Here is a 20,413-nt window from a genome sequence, read left to right as displayed (position 1 = left end):
TTATGTTCCAAAAAAAAAAGAAAGGAAAAATCCCAATTGGGATCTGATATCAGTGGGATCATGTGCTCAACTTTGACTGTTACATGCTGCAACTCTGACCTGCAGATTTTGGAGAAGAAAATGATGATGTATCATGTATCCACCTTTTATTTTTATTTTTTAATTTGCAATTTTCTGCAATTGGGGTCATGTGATGAGGCACGTGATTTTAATATTAATAGTAGTAATGTTGTTTTTGGGAAGCTAAAAGCATTGTTTATTATAATGTTATTAGTGATTAGACAGTGGTACGTACTTGTTTACTGGGACGGTGTTGGATCTAGAAATATGATAACAGCTGCTGATGACTGAAACTAGTTGGCTTGGCACCTTTTTTTGTACTCTTTTGAGGAAGCTCTTGGATCTTGTGGTATTGCCTTTTTATTATGTTTGTGTTGTCTTTTTTTCTTTTTCTCCATAACTTTCTTGATCAGTAAGTAATAATAAGGATCAACAGAGAGATTGTTTCCATTTACCAATGACTAAAATAACTGAAGATAGAGATTTCCTGATGGAGAGGAACAGAGGGAAGTTTGCCACTTCTGGAAAGAAAGCTCAACAGGTCACAATGTACGTCATGGCAAATCGAGAATTGGGCGGGCTGTATCTCACCCTAATTCTTTTTACTTTTTATATAAAACTTTAGCCCACATGATCATTTGATGTGGGAGAGAGATAGAAATGAGTAAGAAATATGTTACATGCAAGTTTTACTCCATTCAAACTAATTCTTAACCTTACTTTATTTACTCCGGCCATATTAAAAATATAAATATGCCGACACGTTAGATTATGACTACCAACCATCATTGTAGCGCAAAAAAAAAAAAAGATTTTCCGATAAAACATAAATTAAAAAATTTGAGATATATTGACTGAAAATTGGATATAATGTTTTTGTGGTGTGTATATTGAACACATGTGTAAATCCCATTATATGATTGTACTTGATTTATCATTCCTGTATTATTGCCCTTTTTTTCTCGGAATTTTATTTCCTGAATATTTAGGAGTTCTATTTTTTTAAGAAGAGCCCCAAAAAAAAAAAAAAAAAAAAATCGAGCGCATCTCATCTAGGTTGACTAAACTACCCTTAAAAAGCAGCCGACCTCATTCGCAGAAGGGTAGGAGCTGAGACTGCCGGGGGGGCCACTGACTTAACAAATAACGCCTTTGAAAAGATCGTTAAATTGGAAATCGCTGAATACGACGTCGTCCTTCTGCTTTCAGCTGCAATTGTCTTCGTAAACACATACATGTGCGATCGAGGTCTCTTGCTTATCTCCCAAAGGCCGATCTCATCAGGTTTTGCTCCAAATTCGATTTTTTCTCGTTTCGGATCTACGTTCCTGCATAACCGTTCTATATGTATTTTTTTTTTTTTTTTTTGTGAATTTTTAGTTTTTAAATGTTGAGTTTTATTGCTTGGTTGAATTCGTAAGGCTTAAAGTTTGGTGCTTGACATTAGGAATTGATGTTTGGGTTTGTTGTTAATATAGTTTAATTAAACAGATAAATGAAGAGGATGAAATGTAGAGATTGCAATTGGAGTTGGCAATTTTTTATATTGGGATTTTCTATGCTAAAACCCTAAATTCTAATTGAACGGTAAATTGACAACTTGTTGATTATACTAAATTTACATGTATTTTTGTCCAGTAAATGGTTTAATTTAATACATTCTCACTTTGATCTGTAAAGTTGATTGCTTCATAAGAATCTAACTTTGTGTGTTATTTTCTTCTATATTTATCAGGGAACTGGTAATAACATTTGAAACCAAAGAAGTTCAGAATTATATTATTCGCTACAATTTTTGTGAAATGGCGGAGAAAGCATGTGTCAAGCGCCTCCAGAAGGAATATAGAGCACTCTGCAAAGTATGACTTCTTTTGTTCGTATCAACTTGTTTTCAAATCTCTGTTCTAATCAGTTCATATCATTTAGATCCTAATTATGTTCTTTGTGATTAAATTTGCTTGCTTGACCAGTGTATATATTCTGATGTTTCACTGCGATATCAGTATATGGTTCTGTTATATACTTTTAGTGTTATCTTTTGGTCTTGTTACATTCATAAATTGGACAGTTAAATCTCTCCTTTTGTTTTTTTTTCTTAGTTTCTTGATCGCATCATGTTATGGAGTTTGGCTCCTCTCCATGTATTTTGTAATTTTTGTATTGTTGAACAGATTAATTGCTATTATTTTTCTCATAGGTCTGGAACCATAGCTGATATATGTGCGAGTGCTATTGTTTTTCTCTTAGGTTTGGAACTATAGCCGATATATGTGCATTAGTTTAAGAATTGATGTCTCCTTTTGACTACCCTGGAACTTTATTATGTTTTATCCTTCTGGATGTTGCTAATAGTGCTATATGCCGACGTACAGGAACCAGTTTCTCATATTGTGGCCCGTCCTTCGCCAAATGATATTCTCGAATGGCGTAAGTTTATTCACAACTGACTTCCTTTAAATTCAAATAGGATTTTTCTTGGTGTATTTGTAATTTGTATCAATTAAAAAACACTATATGAAAATTTGAGTTTCGAGTGACATTTTGGCTCTCTTTATATCAGCAAGACAAAGAGTCGTGGTTCCAATTTTCATTTGATTATATGTGCCTAAAACTTTGAGCAAGATGTGGCATAAGAATCACAGTTTGCGAAATCAGTTAAGGCATTGTTACAGCATTGACCAGCATTGTTAAAAAATTATGACGCTTGAAGTGCAACCGAAATTTCCTCAATCTCCTGCTTTCTTGAAATTTCAGTCCAGTACAGTGGAAATAGGATTTGTCAAACTTCCTTGTAATTTATGCCGGGTTTGAGCATTTTTGGTATTTTCCCTATTAACTAACATTAAATGCCAGTTCTAGGGTTTGTTTATGTTAATTTAAGGATTTTAGTGATGTGCCACCATACTTCTAGTCATATTGGAAGTGCAGAATCTAAAGCAGACACACGATAAATCTGTTTTTTGTGTAATTCATCCTTCTCATAATCCTTCTTCTATTGTATTTCTAAGTGTGTAGGTACAGTTATCTACGTCATATTGTAATTTATTTCATTTTGTTGGGGGATTTTAATCTTTACTCTTTATATCTCATGCTTCAGACTACGTGTTGGAGGGAAGTGAAGGAACACCTTTTGCAGGTTTGTCTTACGTTACACCCCACCTTTTTCTGTATTTGGTGTGTGGTATTTGGTACTTTACATAAATTAGTCATTTGGTTTGATATCAAAGCTTAGCTTTTCTGCTTTTGGCTTTGAATTTGCTCTACGCATTATAGGTGGATTTTACTATGGAAAGATCAAGTTTCCTCCAGAATATCCATATAAACCACCAGGAATCAGGTATGTACTTTTTGTATGCCAAAATTATGAAGAAAATTTATTTTTTAATGTTTATGAGAAATATTGTGTTTCTGAGCATGCAATTGTTTTATGTGTACATTCACTTTGTTGATTCTAAATTACACTTTACTTCCTGTCTGTAGTATGACTACTCCCAATGGAAGATTCATGACTCAGAAGAAAATTTGTTTGTCTATGAGTGATTGTAAGTTTTATGGAGTTCTTTTTGAAATAGAATGTTTCTTTTTGTGTGCGAGTGTGCTTTTTTGTTTTTAAATAACTAACTTCATGTCTACCTATGCTTCTTTGCAGTCCATCCTGAAAGTTGGAATCCAATGTGGTCTGTGTCAAGGTTAGACACATCTGGGTTTAGAAGGAGCTTTTTATTTATTTTTTATGTTAATTATATTTGTGTGCTTTCTATTGTTAGCGAGTTTCTATTGTTTATATTATACTTGTGGTAAGTTGTAATTCCACTAACATCTGTTCTTCACAAATGCAGCATACTTACAGGGCTTCTTTCATTTATGGTGAGATGATTGTGCCTCTTTTGCATGCTAATTTATTTTTGCGTTAGTTCTATTTGCTTAGCGAAAATTGTGATAACTTCCTGATGCGATCCTAGTAGAGTTTAATCTGTTTGGATGGTACTCAAAGTATAGGTAGCTGTATTTTTAAATATAAACAAACTTTGATGATTTATGTCCCTTCTCCTGCATATTTCAGTAGTTCAGCCAATCTTTTTCTGTTGTAACATATTTTTTAACAGATAATACTTTCTTATTTAGATTTAATAGTTATCTTTGGTTGGGAAATTCACATCCTTTTGTTGGTATATCTTTGAAGCATCTTTAATGTTTCAATTTCTCTTTTCTAATGCAGATGGACAACAGTCCCACTACTGGCAGTGTGAACACTACTACTGCTGAGAAGCAACGTTTGGCAAAGGCTTCTCTTGCGTTTAACTCTAAAAAGTAAGTCTGTTGGACCTGCTACAGTTTGTTTCATATTCTCTATCTTTTGATGATATAAGCCACACAAGGGCAAAAGTAAAATATGTTCATACATTGTTGCGGCCGAGCGTCCCATGCTTCTTGTTCTGACCCCAGTGTGGGTACTCCACTTTTGAGCTTGTTTCTGGTGTTCTATGTGACAAGTTTGAATCTGTATTATACTGTCTAACAATTTTCTATGGAAACAGTCCAACATTCCGGAAAATCTTTCCCGAGTATGTGGAGAAGTATAACCAGCAGCAGCTTTCTGAGCAGCTTATTACAGAGCGGGTGTCATCTGAGCTATCTCAAGAAAATTCCAGGCCCTTGTTGGAAAAGGTTGATGACTCAACAGGAGGTATGAAAAGACTAGATGCTTTAAAGGAGGCGAGGAAAAACAAAAAGCAGTCCTTCCCAACCTGGATGATGTTGTTGCTAATTTCCGTCTTTGGTGTTGTAATGGCGCTGCCTCTACTTCAACTTTAGTATCGTACAGCCCTAGTAGAAAATTTATTGGGGTCCCATGGACATAAAACGTTTTGCAAGTCGAGTGGACTTGTTCCAAATACTCCTTTAGGTTTATCTTGTATCTAATATAATTTTGTATAGGAGGTTGATACTAAGGTCAGTTGAATCGCTTGGCTGATGTTTTTCCTTCTATGTCAATGTTTGGTCGTTGTTTGTCAATGTTCAAACATGACATGCTTGTGATGTTATTTCAACTTTAGTGGAGTTTCTGTTTCAACTTTGGGTTCGCGCTCTCTCTCTCTCTCATATAAAGTAATGATCTGAAAGCTCATTTCAGGTTTTAGAGTAAACTGAAAACTCGTTTTTGTCCCTGGCTCTTCATTTTCTAGATTTTCTTTTCCTCGTTTCAGCTACTAAACTATTCTTCACTAATAAGGTTGAGAAGTGTGAAACAAAAGGGAAGTAGAACAATCCATTCCATGATTGCAACATGTATGCGATGACGTAGAGCAAAGGTGATGACTTTGGTTAAAAGTTTGTAACTTTGATTGTATAAAAGCTAAACCCCACAAAATCCATAACTTTGATTCCCATGTTTCATGAAAGATGTTACCATTTATCAATTCAAAAGTATAATTTTACACCTAAACCTGAGGTAGGCTTCAAAATCATTGCATTAATGCATTAATGGCATGTTCACTAATCCGTAATCGGAATCAAAATAAGGAGTTGGATTCTGACTCTTCTCAATTCAATCTCTCCTCACCCGATTATGGATTAGACAAAGAAAGAATGAAGAAAAATGTTGGACTCTACATTCGAAGCCACAGTAAACAGTGACAATCACATTTGATTGTATTTTGCTTTAGACTGTCAATGGCTTTTTAGTTTATAAAATAATTAAATGGCTTGATCCAAATAAGCTAAGGTTGCTTGCCTCTGGTCTGTTTCATAGGAGCAGTGTACTGAAGCAAATTACTTTTTCTTTCTTTCTTACTATTTTTTAATACTTGGTTTTGTTTTGTGGACAAATAGCACTGAAGCAGACAGCTCCTTGCTGCACGCCATAAATGGAGGAGGGAGATTTACTTAGCTTTTCCATCCAAAAACTTTTGCCAGAGATATCCTCAAAGCCCCCGAAACATGCTCCGCATTTGTCGCAATCCTACATGACCCAGTCCCCATGACAAAAGGTATCTTTCTTCTTTTCGTGTGGGGTTGTTTAATCCACTGTAAAAGTCATAAAACAGTGATTAATTAATGTTTGCCTTAAGTGATAATGCGTTTGGTTTTCAAGTGCTTAATTAGAATCTGATACGTTTGCCTTATCAAATGAGCTGCTTTAAGTATGTTGCTCATGTTGTGTGTCACTTTTGGTTCATATCGATGCTTGCTTGCTTGCTGTATATATCTTGTCCGGCTTTCTTAAGCATTATGGAAAGAGAGCGAAACTTAACACTGCCATTTCAACTACCATGTCCGATTTGATTTCCCATCACCAATATGGTCTTTAAGTAGTAATTTCATTTGGGTTTTCTACAAAGGTGGTTGGCTCTCTGCCTTTCTGATAAATGCTTGCAAGAACAATGGACCACTTTAAGTTTCAGAGCTTTCTGGTTGTTTTGGTCTTCTTCAACTGAAGGTAGAGCCGGAGGAGAATTTCATTTCATTTCATGGTCTTTATAAATTATAAGTCATCAATTGCAAACTTTCCTAGATTGTTATCCTTGTTCCTCTTTTTATTTAGGCAACTATGAAGAAATCTCCTGTGCACCCAAAGTATGACATGGAACATGAAGGCAATGGATTTGATCCTCAGGCTGACTTTTATCAGGTTAGATGATTTGATGTTTGTAAACTTGTCTTCATATGTATTGTTCCCCATAGAGATGGCAATGGGTCGAATCAGGGGTGGGTATGCCATTTTAAGCATTTTCTCCCATTCCCGCCTTCATACCCGCAATATTCAATTAGGGGATATTCAATTAGGGGATTCGCCGTCTCTCCCCAACCCGCCCCATTAAGAAATAAAAACTACTTTGTTGAACGAGAAAAAACCACTATGATCATAACATATGTATCAATTTAATTTTATTAATGAACTCAAAATCTAGACTATTAAAAAAAATTGAATACATGTCAAAACCACATGTCCAAGACATGATCATCATTATAGAACTTCCTCAGCCTCTACTTTAATTTTTGTAGCTATTGTATTGTACAGGGTTAGATATCAAATCTGAGTTTGTCATTTTTTGGCCTGAAAAGAAAAGTTTGTTATTCAATGTCACATTGCACATTCTCTTTGCTAATTTTAGCTAGTTTTAAAATTTTAAAAATGGTCAGTTTCTGGAAGAAGCAAAACACTATGCAGTAGAGGCAGACTTCCAGAAATCATCAGGCTATCCAGGAGAAGGTGGAGAAAGAAGATTGGGCCAAGAGAAGAAGAAGAAATCATGGAAAAAGTTTCTATTTCCATGGTTGAAAGGAGATAAAATGAACAAAACTAGCATAAAACCAGAAACCATATCTCATGTTTCTAATACAAGGCGGACAAATGTTTCTGGTCCAGTGTATGCCACCGGCAAGGTTATGGATGGTAGGCACCGGCGTCCGAGATCTGGGCCTATCGCCAGTCTTTTCAACCCCACAAAGAGATCAGACAATGCAATACCCTATGTGTCTCTTGACAACAATGGCAGCCCTCAAGTTGTTAAAACCTATGGGCCTGTTTATCTGGTGACATAGAATGTCATGAAGAAGTTGGCTATAGAGAATTGAATCTTAACCTTTCTGCATCATGGAAGAAGTTCAACTAAATCATGAAACTATATGGTGGTAAGTTTTGGTGGCAAGAACAAGAAACTCTAATATGACAATTTTGCTGAAGTGCAGTGAACTTATGGACTCTACAATGAATGGGTTGCCATGGAAATGTAGTTGGATCATCAAATGGAAGAAACTTGGGAATTTTCTACATCTTGGTTGAATTTGAATCATCCAAGGATATGGAAAAAGCTGCAGATCCTTTAGGTGTTATGTTATTGTGTTTTATCTAAAACAGAAGTTTGAATCCTTGGCAGCCAAGTCAATTTAGCCTTGTATTGATTTCATTTCTTGTGGTTTGTCAGTAATCAAAGGAAGCAATTATCTGTGTAGCAAAAATTGCATATGCCCTTGATTATCTATCAAACCAAACTTAGAGCATATTCAAATTGTTCTGGACACTGTTTTTGATGTTTTATTTTCATTCAAACTTCAAATATATCTTCATAATTTCTCTATTCACGTGTCATGCTGAGCAGTTGAAAAGAAGTAATTTTTGGCCAATCAGCAGGAAGCCTATTTTTATTAAAAAGAAATTAGCTTTTAAGAGGGAAACTATACTTGCCCAACAATGCCTCATATACAATGCTTCTGCTGAAAGAGATAAACTATACTTGCCCAAGAAATTAGCTTTTAATATTTCTGCAAATGCTTCATCCGCTAATGGGGTCTTAGCCCAATGGTAGAGATGTCAGCATGCAGGCTAGTGGTCTGCGGTTCGATCACCCATGGCACCATGTGTGTGTGTGTGAGGATACCCCTCCCCCTTCCTAATTATGACAGGAAAAAATGCTTACTTCATACATGTGCTGCTGTTATTTTGTTAGAAGCTTCTGGAATGAGCCTCAGCATCCAAAAACCCATCCCTATCACATGCAAAAAACCATTAAAGATGACTTATAGGTACCATACAACTAGTATCAACAAATTCACTATATGGTGGTTCACAAGCCTTTTTACCATTTGTTTGGCCTCAGAACAGAAACTGATATCATAATAACAAAACATATGATGTTTGTTTACAGAGAAATGAAGCCTTAGTTGTTGGTGCTCTTAATTATATTCATCTTTTTACAATTCACCACCATAGACAACGCAGTTGGTTGTATTTCTTTATGAGATCATTGCCAAAGAGGAATTTGATAAAGTTTTGAGCCATGTCACAACATCAAATCAGATGCACCAAGTACTGCATTTTGGTTGCTAATTTAATTTAGAAAATCAATTGAATTAAGAGAAAATTTCCACTTTTTACCAACCAAACAATACGAAAGTTAAGAAATTTAACTCCTCTTTTCTTTTTCATTACCAGACAAAGGGTTTAGGGTATCAAATTCATAATGAGGCAGACTGAGCCTGCATTTTGCTTACACAATATACATTCAATTCAAACAAATTGTTCGAATTCTGGTTTGAAGTAAGAGATATACATTACAACTTTGTTGCATAAGAGGCGGTCAGAAGGACTGCTTAGAGATCTCAAGCTACACTTTTTGATTCTCTCTCCAAGAATAAAAGAACAATGAGCAAATTAAAAAATTGACATAAGACATGCTTGATGTTCATCTCCAAAAGAACCTAAATCAATTCTCAGGGATGCAAGATTGCACATCTATCAGACCCTCTCAAACAGCAAATTCCAATCGCCAAAATATTTCCTTCCCAAATCTCCCTGATCCCAAATAGGTATCTCAAATCAATAATTATCAAATATGTGCAAGCATCTAGAGCATTTCTGCTTTCTAACTCTGTCCTCTCCCTCCTCCTTGTTCAACATCAACAGAACTAGGACTGCAGGGACTTATCCTCCTATCTCTGCTCAAGAGCCTCTTGAGTGACCTCAACCTTGTCGTAGCCGGAGACTTCAAGTCCTCATCGGCGGCGAACCTATTGCCGGAAGGCGAAGGGGAAGGCGAAGGTGATGCCAATGAGGTTTGACTTGGTATATCAATCACCAACATCCCATCTGGCCTACTAATAGCAGATGAAGATGAAGGTGAAGATGAAGAAGATGGGCACATGGGTGGTGATGAAGGGCCTTCTTCTAAACCAGAACCAGGTCCAGCGCTCACCTGGGTCTGGTTCCCCCAAAACAACACATTTGTTGGGAAATTTGGAGCCTCTATTGAAAACCCAGATGCCAAACTCTCAGCTGGTGATAGAATTTGAACACTATCACTCTCTGCCAATGCAGATGAAGAACCAGCAGCACCAGAATCAACAGAGCTCTCAGGAGCAACAGGGTTACGACAGATTGGACACGTGGAGTGAGACTGAAACCACATGTCAATGCAATCAACATGGAAGCCATGGCTGCATTTCGGAAGCAGCCTGGCCTTCTCGCCCTGAACAAGCTCAGAGAGACAAACTGCACATTCAAGGCCATCTTTGAAGTCCTCTGAAGGAAACACCAGCACTGGCAGGGACTTCAGGACCAGAGGGTCGAGCCCTTTTCTCACGGTGGCAACTGTGTCCTGGCCGGGGGCGAAAACAAAGCGGCGGCGGCGGCGGCGAGATTGGTTGTTAGCGGAGGTGTCGTCATCGGCGCGCCACCAGTACCATTTGGCGTAGAGATGAAGGCAGAGGACGAAGACAACTACTAAGAAGAGAACCAGAACGGCGATCATCATGATCTTTCCTGTGAGTTGTACGGCGTTTGAGTCGTCTAGTGTTCGACCGAAAGGGGATAATTCTCCCATTGTTATTCGTTGTTGTTCACAGCTAAATCTTGGAGCTTTACCTAAAAAATCCCAAGAATGGAATTTGGGTTTTTGTGAAAATGAGCAGAACCCAGATGGGAAATGCGTTTTGCTTTGAAAATTAATTCTCTAGATGAACCGAAGGGAAATGAGGCTTAAATATGGGTAAGAAGAGAGAGAGAGAGAGAGAGACAGTTAAAGAGGCCAAGTGGTAAAGAAAGTTGGACTTGTTCTTTGAGAAGACTAAAGGAAAAATCTTTGAACTCAAAACTTGAGAAAGAGACGAAGGTGGAGAGTGTTGGTGTTGGTTCAATGGACAGAAGAAGGCAAAGACTAAAAAGAGAGAGAGTTGTTGTCACTTGTAGCTTGAACCTCTACTTTAGGACTCGAAGACTTGGACTTTCGTTTTGGTGGAGGAAGAAAAAATTAAAAAGAGGACGGCAACCCATATTTGGGTCCAAATATGAGGGCAGCCAGAGGGTAGAAAGAAAAGACTTCAAACCCCACCTCATGTCCATTTCTCAGTGCTTTCCCTCATAGACACCATTGCTGGCTTTTTTGTCAGTTTGACACTTGGCTTGAGTTTCTCTATTGTAATTTAGTTAAAAATACCATTCCTGCTACCCATTTTCAAAGTCATTTTTACTTCCATAAAAAATGTTCACCTCTATTAGGAAATATACGAGTGATGACACAATTCATGCTTGTTTTTCAGCAATAGTTAATGTTGCTATAGTCTAGTACCTCCAGCCGTAGAGTACTTATCTCGACAATCATCACAAATTAATGTTATATGAGTGATGTCAGAATTCATATTTGTTTTTCAGTGATAATTAATGTTACTATAATGATCTTATAGCTCTAGCGATAGAGTACTTATCTCTACAACCATCACAAATATTCAACTTTTGGTGACCTAGACCTCATTTGAATTAAAATTTACATAATTAAGACTACGTCAAACTTTGAAGTACTCAAGACTATTTGACAATAATAACTCGTATGATAGCTTGGTTAAAAACTTATTATAGATTTGAATCCGATGAAGCAGATTTTGGGGGTAAGATTGGTCAATGCTACACTAGTGGTTAAGTAAGTTGGTGTTGTTGGGTGTAATTTAACGACCAAATCCTGCATTTTTCAACCAAAATGTCCAACTTTGGTGGACGATGTTCAATTCTTTGTTCAACACTTTCTAATTGGATGAAGGTAAGACCATATAGCTTGGTGGGGGCATATAGAGAAAGTGACTTTTTTTTATTGTTTCACCTCACAGAGAAAGTGATTTGATTCAAAACTAAAACATGGGGAGGTAAATATTTTTCATATGATTAGATTATTGGGAAAACCACAGTCCACAGGATTATGTTAACGCAAATCTCAAAGCAACTTACACCTAAACCCTAATCCGAAAAGCTAGCTGATTATCAGCTGCTTTTGATCTTAGAGTCAAATTTTATTTTTATTTTTGACTTTCTTCCTGTATTTTCTCTCCAAAAAGATCCTCAATCTTTTCGTCCTAGGTGGTCTTTCATTTTTCAGAAATGTACTAGTGGCAGGAGAGCAACTCACCCATTGTTTTCAAGTCAATTTGCAGGATGCAGTTTAGCTTTCCAGGCTGTGGCTTAATATATGATTTCAGGTCTAAATATAATGCTTTGTTTATAAAAATATATAAGTCAATTAATCTTGCACTCGTGCATGTCACAAAGTGATGTGAACTATCCAAGTGGAAGTTCCCTATATTTAATAGAATCATTTACTCATTGTTCCGATCTTTGTTGTGAAGAATTTCTCAATGCGACCGCTTGACACAAGAATTTCCTCTAATAAACTCGAAATTAAAAAATAAAAAAGCCTCTAAACCTCAAAATGAAGTAATTTTATACATAAGCACAATCTCTTGCCACCGAAAAAATAATCAATGATGCTATTTCCTATGTGACCAAAATGAAAATGGAAGCCCTAAACTCTAGCTCGTACCATTTGCCATAATTTTGGGCTTTAATTTTCATTTGGAATACAATAATGATCATCACTTCCGTGAGAAATTAATTAATATACTTGGACATAATGATTGATTTTGAAATGATTTTTCTTGCTCATTAATTATAGCCATTCATGCCATTAAAGCAGAAACACACACAGAAATGAGTACCAGATTGATAACTTTGTCTGTTAACAAAGTACCTAAAAGAATACTGAGTGAGGAATATATAGCCATAGCTTCTACTGCCATGCCAGCATGTCACCGGGCCGCAAGGCTTTATTTGAAAGCTTGAGGACCCTACGGATGAAATTTCATGAGCTATTGCTAGCAAATAAGAAGAAGCCTCAAATACGAAAACACTATTTGGATAAAATTTTCAGGATCAGGCATGTGAAAATCGTTTTACAAAAAAGTGTACAACTTTTTCTTTTTGGCTTTTGTATATTGTAAATCCAGTTGTAGTTCTGCCACCCTATGCTTTAAAGATAGAGATGCCATTTTGTTTTCCCCATGCAGCAACCAGATCTCATTGTTGGCTTATGTGTCTTGTTAGAGAAAAAGAATCAGAGATATGGAGCTCAAAAGTTGTACAGCTTTTGAGTCTTGACACAGTGGGAGAATTGAGGTACTAATTGAGTAATGTTGTAGGAACTTTATACATACGAGGAGTGGAAGAATCGGACACATGACTTCAAGTGTAAGGATAAATACTCTTAACGACTTAAGCTATAAATCTGTTATGAATACTGGCAAATAAGGAGCCACCCAGCATGGTTAATCTTTTAACTTTCTTTGCTGTTGCTTTTGAGGGGAAGTTTGGAATGGCATTTGTGCTCAAGAATGTTGAAGTTTTCTTTTGACTTTTTTGGGTAGAGGGATAGAGAGGAGGATTGAATTGTTCCAGTTCCAGAAGGAGAGGCTGCGTTAGAAATAAGTTAGATGGTCAATAATTCTTTGGAGGTGGATAGCATCTGTCTGTTTATCCTCAAAATGAATATGTAGCCATCAGAAAGTTAATTACAACTTAGTCCTCGAATTGAAGCATAAGAAAACATATGACTAAAATCCAAAATGCATCCGTGGGAAGAAAAGAAAAAAAAGCTCAATTTGTTGAAAGAAAACTTGGGTTTACCAAAGTGAGGAGCCCGTGACGGCGGCCAACCAACCAACCAACCATTCAAACATTTGAAGTCTTTGTTTCACCACGCTTATAATACAATACACATGCAATAATCCTAAATGATCCTTGTGTTGTATGCTGTTCAAACATGTGATTTGTTGCTTAAACATTCATGTGATGCTAAATTTTCCCAATAGGAGATCAAATTCAAGTTGCAAAGAATCTTGGTGGAGTAGTAGGACTAGTCAAAGATAAACAGGTATGATAGAACAATCTCAAAACCTTTCATTCATCTCTAGAAGTTTTACAATAATGGTTGATGTTGCCTTTGCACCTTCGGTCTATGTTCTAAGATTTTAGAGCCTTAAATTGGACTCGCGCTTCGAAAAATTATTGATTGTATCTGATATACCATGCAACATGCCGATGTGGTGTTATTAATTTACTTAAATTATAACATATGTACATTTGTTAATACTAGACTCCAAAGCTCTCTTCGCCCATGGCCAATTATAACTTGAGTAGATTAGTTAGTAATACCGCATTTGCATGCCACATGGTGTTGCGGTCACACACCCCAATTTTTGTTTGTTTTGTTTTGTTTTTTTTTTCTGTACAACAATCTAATTCCATGCTGATCAAAAATAGGATAGGACTCAAGTAATTCAGTCAATCAAATGGGCTAGAACTACAAGCCCACTTTTGGATACAAAACGGCTACAAACTACAAGCCCACACAAAAATATCAGAAGCGAAGGCCAACAATCCACACAAGTAGCGCCGCAAATATCAAATGGGCTGCGGTTGATTTTGAGCTCATTCGTTATCCATCTCCTGCAACTAGTATCAGACATCTTTGTGTGCCTCTCTGTGTGGCTCTCGCAGTTACAGAGTCTCTGTCTCTCCTTCCCAATACCCATAACCTCAATCCACACCTCTGAGTTTTCTTCTTTTGCTCTCTGGTTTTCTCGTTGAGTGAAACGTCCTGAAATGCTGCGTGTGCTCTCTGTTTCTACTGAGCTGTTGTTGAGTTTGGAATTGGCTGAATGAGCTCCCATGCCTTCACTTGGTACTCAAATTCACTCTCTTTCTTTGCTTATTTTTATATGTTTGCTTATAGTTTTAGAAACCCATTGTGTTGAATTGAGTGAGCTCCTTATAACTTAATCAATGTGTGGTGAAAAATGACTTCCCCATGTCACTGAATGCATTTCCAAGGCACGTGCTGTAGTAACTTGTGATGTTACTTGAATGAACTGCCTAAAAACCCTTTGTTAAATAATTCGGACTGTTTGGCAAGAGACATTTTATCTGTGTGTGTGTGTGTGTGTGTGTGTGTGTGTGTGTGTGTAAATGTTCAATTGTCAAAGGATTGATTTTTATGCAAAGATTCTTGCCTGATATGTTTGGATGTTAGTTTCAAGAATTGCTCAACTACCCTTTGTTAAAGAATTTGGATTGTGTGTGTAAATTGTTCAATTGTCAAAGGTCTGATTTTTATACAAAGAAAGACCTCTGGCTGATATTTGTTGAGCAATTGAGGGTATCTGTTATATTCCTGTATTTGTTAGCAGAGATTGCTGTTGCTCAGCCTGCCTTCCAAAATCATCTGGGTACACTGAGGGCTCAAACCCCTCTTCATGGTAAAGTAATTTCAAGTTCATTCACCTTTGGAAGTGACAAGAAACTGTCCTCTGCTTGGAAATCTTCTCACATACCTAAAAAGTTGAACTTCAACTTGGGGCACATCAACATCCCAAAGGCAGTTGCTACTCTTGAATCCAAAAGTTCAGTTCAGAATGAGGATGCACACATGGGTTACAACAATTCACAGCTCGGCATGGATTCAAGTCCCTGGACAGTTGAACCCGAATCTTCAAGTGAAGATTCCGCAGAATTGGATGAGAGGGAGAGGTTAAGGCGATTGAGGATTTCTAAAGCAAATAAAGGGAACACGCCATGGAACAAAGGCAGGAAGCACAGTCCTGGTAATGATATGCTCATCCAATCTGCCTTTTGTGTTAATTTTCTATATTTCTTTTGATTACCATACTCTAATTATTAGTACAAATATTGCAGAAACCCTTCAGCTGATCAGAGAGAGAACAAGGCTTGCAATGCAGAATCCTAAGGTGATGTCATGTAAGAATAATTTATATGTTCTCTTAGAATGATCTTTAATACCTTTGGAATAAAATTTATATTAGAGCAGCTAGAGCTACATTCCAAACTTTGGAATTCACTCTCTGATAAAACTTATTTGGCGTATGAACTTAGATGATCTACTTAGTATATTGAGAGATGTACAGAGGTCACTTGTCTTTATACGATTCAGCCAGTGCAATATAGCTACAAAGTTGATTAAGACAATATATGCAAAAATCTTTCCCAGTCTAGTTGGTTCCAAGGAAACATTAGCTATTTGCATATATAGGTCATTGAATTTTCACACAATCTATGGCTAAGGCGCATCTCTTTAGCTTCTTCCTAATTCTTCTCGATTTACTGCTGATCTTACTATTTTATGGATGATGGCATCTCATAATACTGTCAAGTAGTTAAATCTGATAACTCTTTCCTGAGTATGTAAACATCTTGCAGCTCTTCTGCTTTTAAAATGGCCAGGTTACTTAGTTGTCCCATGCAGATACTAATTGTCTTGTTGGTTGAACGATCACTTGCTAATGCTGGTCCTGGTACCTAATTTGATGCACATACTAGTAAATTTGTAGCCAATCTGAGGGACATAATCTCATTTGAAAAACTTCAAAGTTGTTTACTCTACTGACAATATTTGGCTATGCAGGTCAAAATGAAGTTGGTGAACCTTGGACATGCTCAAAGGTGGGTATTGCTTTGTTCTGTTTATAAAGACTAAGTACTGTTTACCACTACCATCTTTGTCATCCAATTTCTAGCATTTAAGAGTCCCAACTTTATTCATAAGTTGGCTTCTTTTTCAGTCTTCTACATTTTCAACTAGAAGACTGAGATTTTAAGTTTCCGTTACTTTTCCTTGTATCCATTACAAACATCTTTTCTTTTATTGATCATATAGTAACGAGACAAGAGTTAAAATTGGGCTTGGAGTGCGAATTGGGTGGCAAAGGCGGCGTGAGAAGCTATCATTGCAGGAAAATTGCTGCTTTGAATGGCAGAACTTAATTGCTGCGGCCTCTAGACAAGGCTATGACGGCGAGGAGGAACTGCAATGGGATTCCTACAAGATCTTCGATGAACAGCTTAAAGAGGAGTATTTAGAGAGTGTTGAACAAAGGAAGATAATGCGTAGGCCAAAAGGAAGCAAGAGAGCACCCAAGTCTCTCGAGCAAAGGAGGAAGATTTCACAAGCAATCTCTGCAAAATGGAATGATCCTGTAAGTACAAATATGGTAATCTTGGAGAGGTCTTATCGGTATCAATTGCATTGTCCTCTTTGGTTCCAATAAAGTTTTATCGCCATCTAACTTCTTTCAAGAACATTCCATTACAAGCTTCCTTTCCAATTGTATTTCGGACTCTTGTCAATTCCAAAAACGATTTGGTTCATATCTTCTTTGCTACACCTGCATCCTACAAGCACCTCTTTCTCGCTGTCACCCCTTGGTTCCCTTGTCATAATTGGGAGTCAAAGATTAATTGTGGTGACTCTAGTTTAGGTTACTCAACTGAATTTTCCACTCCCATCAAGAGAGTCAGTTTTAATGCTATTCATGGTATACATAAGTGCGTAGATGATCTTTGTTAATACATGTTTAGTACTATAATAGCAGGGGCCTGAACCTTGATTTCTTTAAATTGTATTTCTATATCAGGATTATCGGGATCGTGTTTGCTCTGCCTTGGCTAAATATTACGACTCATCATATGGAGCTGAAAGAAAGCCAAGGAAGAAGCCAAGTAGTACTACACAGTCCACAAGAAGGAGCCCTGCAAAGAAAAAAGTTAGCGAGGAAGGTGACATTAAAATCCAAAATCAACGACTGAGGTTGAGGAGAAGTAAAGAACCCATGTTTAAGGATCCTCTGACAAGTTCTAAGATGGAGATGATAAAAAATATCAGAGCACAAAGAGCAGCTGCTGAAACCAAAAAAACTGAAGCCATAGAAAGAGCTAGGTAAGCTTATCTGGTGTACTGATTGGTTTGAAAATTCTATGAGCTAATAAAATGGAAATCACTAGCCTGCAAAATCAGGTCATTGAGAACAAGCCATTTCTTGCTGTCTAGATGACCTGGTGCCTTAGCCAGTAATATTTACGCCTGGACTCCTCACTTTTGCAGAATGTTGTGAACTTGTAAAAAGCAGCTTATCTCTCCTTGTTTTGATTGCCGTTTAATTTCTGTTGTTACATTCTGCAGGTTATTGATTGCTGAAGCTGAGAAGGCAGCCATGGCCCTTGAGGTTGCTGCAAGAAAGAGCCCCGTCGCTCGAGCTTCTCTCATTGAAACCCGACAGCTTATAGCTGAGGCAATTCAATTTATTGAATCTATTGAGACAGCACAGATATCTTCCCATGAGAATGAAGATTCTTTAGTTGCATCAAATCAAGTGATTAGTCAGGATGAGAAGGAAACATATACTGGGATTGGGGGTCTGACTGAAGCTGAGAATCGAAGGGTAAATGGCACCCAAACATTTTCTTCCCAAGAGAATGAAGACCCGTTATTTGCATCACATGAAGACCCTTTACTTGCATCAAATGAAGACCCTTTATTTGGATCAAACGAAGCGATTAACGGTGAGAAGGAACCATGTACTGTGATTGCCGGTCCGGGTGAATTGGGGGATGTAAAGGTAAATGGCACCAAAACCTTATCATCAAGTAAGGACGAGGACTCTGGCTTTGGCAAGTTCACCTTGGAGGACATGCTAAATGGTGAAGAGGACCTTCCCCCATTGCAGGATATGCTAAAAAGTGAAGAGGACCTTCCCCCAATGAGCCCCAGTGGCTATGGTTTGCCTCCATTTAATTTTTCGGATCTAATAAAGCAATCGGATCATGACCAGTTAGCACCAAATGGGAACAGTGAAAACAACATGGAGCTTCAACTCAATGGGACAAAAGTTCAATCCCAAGAAGGAGAAACGCCTTCTAAATCGGCTACTGCAACTAAAAAGTGGGTTCGGGGGAGGCTCGTTGAAGTAGGAGAGGAAGCGTAGTGCAGGTATAGGCAACACCCACAAACTGTGGTGTAACTTTTGTTCCTCAAGAATCTCAACTTTAGGGCTCTATGAGGCATGTCTTGATCACATCTGCGTCTACCAAACAACAACAGCTCTCGTCATTTGTCAAGGTGGCTATTGTTGTTCTCACATAGAGTTCATACTTATTTGTCGACCATGATTGTTATATATGATGCTGATAATAGAGTTAAGAGTTTCTTTGGCCTCCCATCTACATTGTCCCGGTACCAACAAAGAATTGCATCTGTAATCTTATTTGATATTGAATGTAGATTAAATTTATACATTTTTACTAAACTGTCTGTAATATGGTGCATTTTAATACGTTCACGCAATATAACTTAATCTATGATACGATATTGTGACTGGTCATCTATAATACAACTTAATCTATAATACGATATGATACTGGTCATCTATAATACAACTTAATCTATAATACAATATGATACGATATTGTGACCGGTCATCTATAATATGATATGATACGACATTGTAACGCATGACCGGTCACGCAATATAACTTAATCTATGATAAGATATGATACGATATTATAACACATGACCACATGACCGTACATGATACGACATTATAACACATGACCGGTCACGCAATATAACTTAATCTATGATACGATATGAAACGATATTATAACACATGATACGACATTATAACACATGACCGGTCACGCAATATAACTTAATCTATGATACGATATGAAACGATATTATAACACATGACCACGTGGCCGTACTCTAATACCATACGATAATTTCTCCTCCTTTTACCAAACTGTGAATGGCTTATGTTGTGAAGCAAAACATGCACATGCACTTATCTTGGCCTTATTTGTAACAGTGTTGAAATCATTTTGACAAGAAGTTCTTTAGCATCATTAAATTACAGCTTTAGATCCATACAACATTCAACATACAACATGACTCAATGAACATGATTCTGATGGTAAACTAAGTAGCACTTTCAGGAGGACAGGTGTCAATATCAGAGCCCTTGAGTTGAGAGTCCACAACCTTCTCCACCTCTTGCCTCTTCTTCTCTTTCTCCTCTTTCCCTTTCTCTATCACTTTCTCCACTTCCTCCTCCTACAGAAACACAAAGAAACCCCATGAAAGATCAAAGATTGGAGGCTGCCAAAACATTCAGAGCTTCTTTCCTGCGATAGAAAATGCATGAATTGAAACAAAAAGGAAACAAAATATATAGCTTTACGTCGACGACGCGAGGGATAGGCGGCCTGTGTCCGTGAACAGCAGCCCGGTTGGGAGATTTGATTGTTGTCATAAGACGCCACAGCAGCTCTGGCTTCTTTATTGCCAAATTTCTAACTACAAGTAGTCTTCCCTGCATTTTCTATCAGCCCTGTTGCCTTTTCCTTCGCCAATTTTCCTTGTCTGTTTTTGGTACAAGCTGAGAGACTGACAATATAATTCTAAGAAATGCCAAATATGATGGTTCATGAGAGACATGAAGTCTTCTAACTCATGTCGTCTGTATGGACTGCCACGTGTCTTCTCAATGACATGTGTCATGTCACTCTGTTTTCTAAAAGTAAAGAAAATGCTAGAGATATCATATTTCCTTTCCTGATCCCACTAGAAATGATGTGACCGATATTTATCACGCTTCTTACTCCTACTAGAATCATGTGATTATAATGTGTTTATCACGCTTCCTAATCCCTCCACTAGATATTATATTATGATTTTTCTATAC

At 37.3% G+C, this 20,413-nt stretch overlaps 4 protein-coding genes and 1 long non-coding RNA gene across 9 annotated transcripts; 3 read left to right on the top strand and 2 right to left on the bottom strand.

The window, feature by feature from the left end:
* The first annotated feature begins 1,162 nt into the window (after positions 1-1,162).
* Positions 1,163-5,137, top strand: LOC117622670 (ubiquitin-conjugating enzyme E2 34-like). The gene is made up of 10 exons (XM_034353426.1): positions 1,163-1,344; positions 1,796-1,919; positions 2,433-2,487; positions 3,158-3,196; positions 3,334-3,397; positions 3,541-3,602; positions 3,710-3,749; positions 3,900-3,927; positions 4,280-4,371; positions 4,599-5,137. Exons 2-10 carry the CDS (start codon positions 1,863-1,865, stop codon positions 4,873-4,875), a joined length of 714 nt encoding a protein of 237 aa, XP_034209317.1. The 5' UTR covers positions 1,163-1,344; positions 1,796-1,862; the 3' UTR covers positions 4,876-5,137.
* A 185-nt stretch (positions 5,138-5,322) lies between these two features.
* LOC117622489 lies at positions 5,323-8,187 on the top strand. 2 transcript variants are annotated; one of them, XM_034353168.1, is made up of 4 exons: positions 5,323-5,372; positions 5,893-6,050; positions 6,605-6,691; positions 7,204-8,187. In XM_034353168.1, exons 3-4 carry the CDS (start codon positions 6,611-6,613, stop codon positions 7,603-7,605), a joined length of 483 nt encoding a protein of 160 aa, XP_034209059.1. In that variant the 5' UTR covers positions 5,323-5,372; positions 5,893-6,050; positions 6,605-6,610; the 3' UTR covers positions 7,606-8,187. The 2 variants fall into 2 exon arrangements, with proteins under 2 accessions (XP_034209059.1, XP_034209057.1); XM_034353166.1 differs by lacking the exons at positions 5,323-5,372; positions 5,893-6,050 and adding an exon at positions 6,240-6,499.
* A 770-nt stretch (positions 8,188-8,957) lies between these two features.
* On the bottom strand, positions 8,958-10,725 carry LOC117622197 (RING-H2 finger protein ATL3-like). Its single transcript, XM_034352785.1, has one exon. The coding sequence runs from the start codon at positions 10,380-10,382 to the stop codon at positions 9,426-9,428; it is 957 nt and encodes a 318-aa protein (XP_034208676.1). The 5' UTR covers positions 10,383-10,725; the 3' UTR covers positions 8,958-9,425.
* A 3,555-nt stretch (positions 10,726-14,280) lies between these two features.
* LOC117623324 lies at positions 14,281-18,975 on the top strand. 4 transcript variants are annotated; one of them, XM_034354262.1, is made up of 7 exons: positions 14,281-14,561; positions 15,067-15,480; positions 15,572-15,624; positions 16,299-16,336; positions 16,551-16,869; positions 17,308-17,609; positions 17,853-18,975. In XM_034354262.1, the coding sequence occupies exons 1-7, from the start codon at positions 14,549-14,551 to the stop codon at positions 18,652-18,654; spliced, it is 1,941 nt and encodes a 646-aa protein (XP_034210153.1). In that variant the 5' UTR covers positions 14,281-14,548; the 3' UTR covers positions 18,655-18,975. The 4 variants fall into 4 exon arrangements, with proteins under 4 accessions (XP_034210153.1, XP_034210150.1, XP_034210151.1 ...); XM_034354259.1 differs by having other exon boundaries at positions 14,289-14,561; positions 15,064-15,480; positions 16,551-16,884; XM_034354260.1 differs by having other exon boundaries at positions 14,290-14,561; positions 16,551-16,884.
* A 471-nt stretch (positions 18,976-19,446) lies between these two features.
* On the bottom strand, positions 19,447-20,118 carry LOC117623211. The gene is made up of 2 exons (XR_004585094.1): positions 19,910-20,118; positions 19,447-19,782 (listed from the first exon to the last, which is right to left on the bottom strand). It is a non-coding gene; the product is annotated as an uncharacterized LOC117623211 (long non-coding RNA).
* Positions 20,119-20,413: the final 295 nt, after the last annotated feature.

Source organism: Prunus dulcis, chromosome 3, assembly GCF_902201215.1.
Source record: "Prunus dulcis chromosome 3, ALMONDv2, whole genome shotgun sequence".
NCBI classification, from domain to species: Eukaryota; Viridiplantae; Streptophyta; class Magnoliopsida; order Rosales; family Rosaceae; genus Prunus; species Prunus dulcis.
Note: the sequence above shows the minus strand (reverse complement) of the source record. Positions and strands in the feature narration are given on the sequence as shown.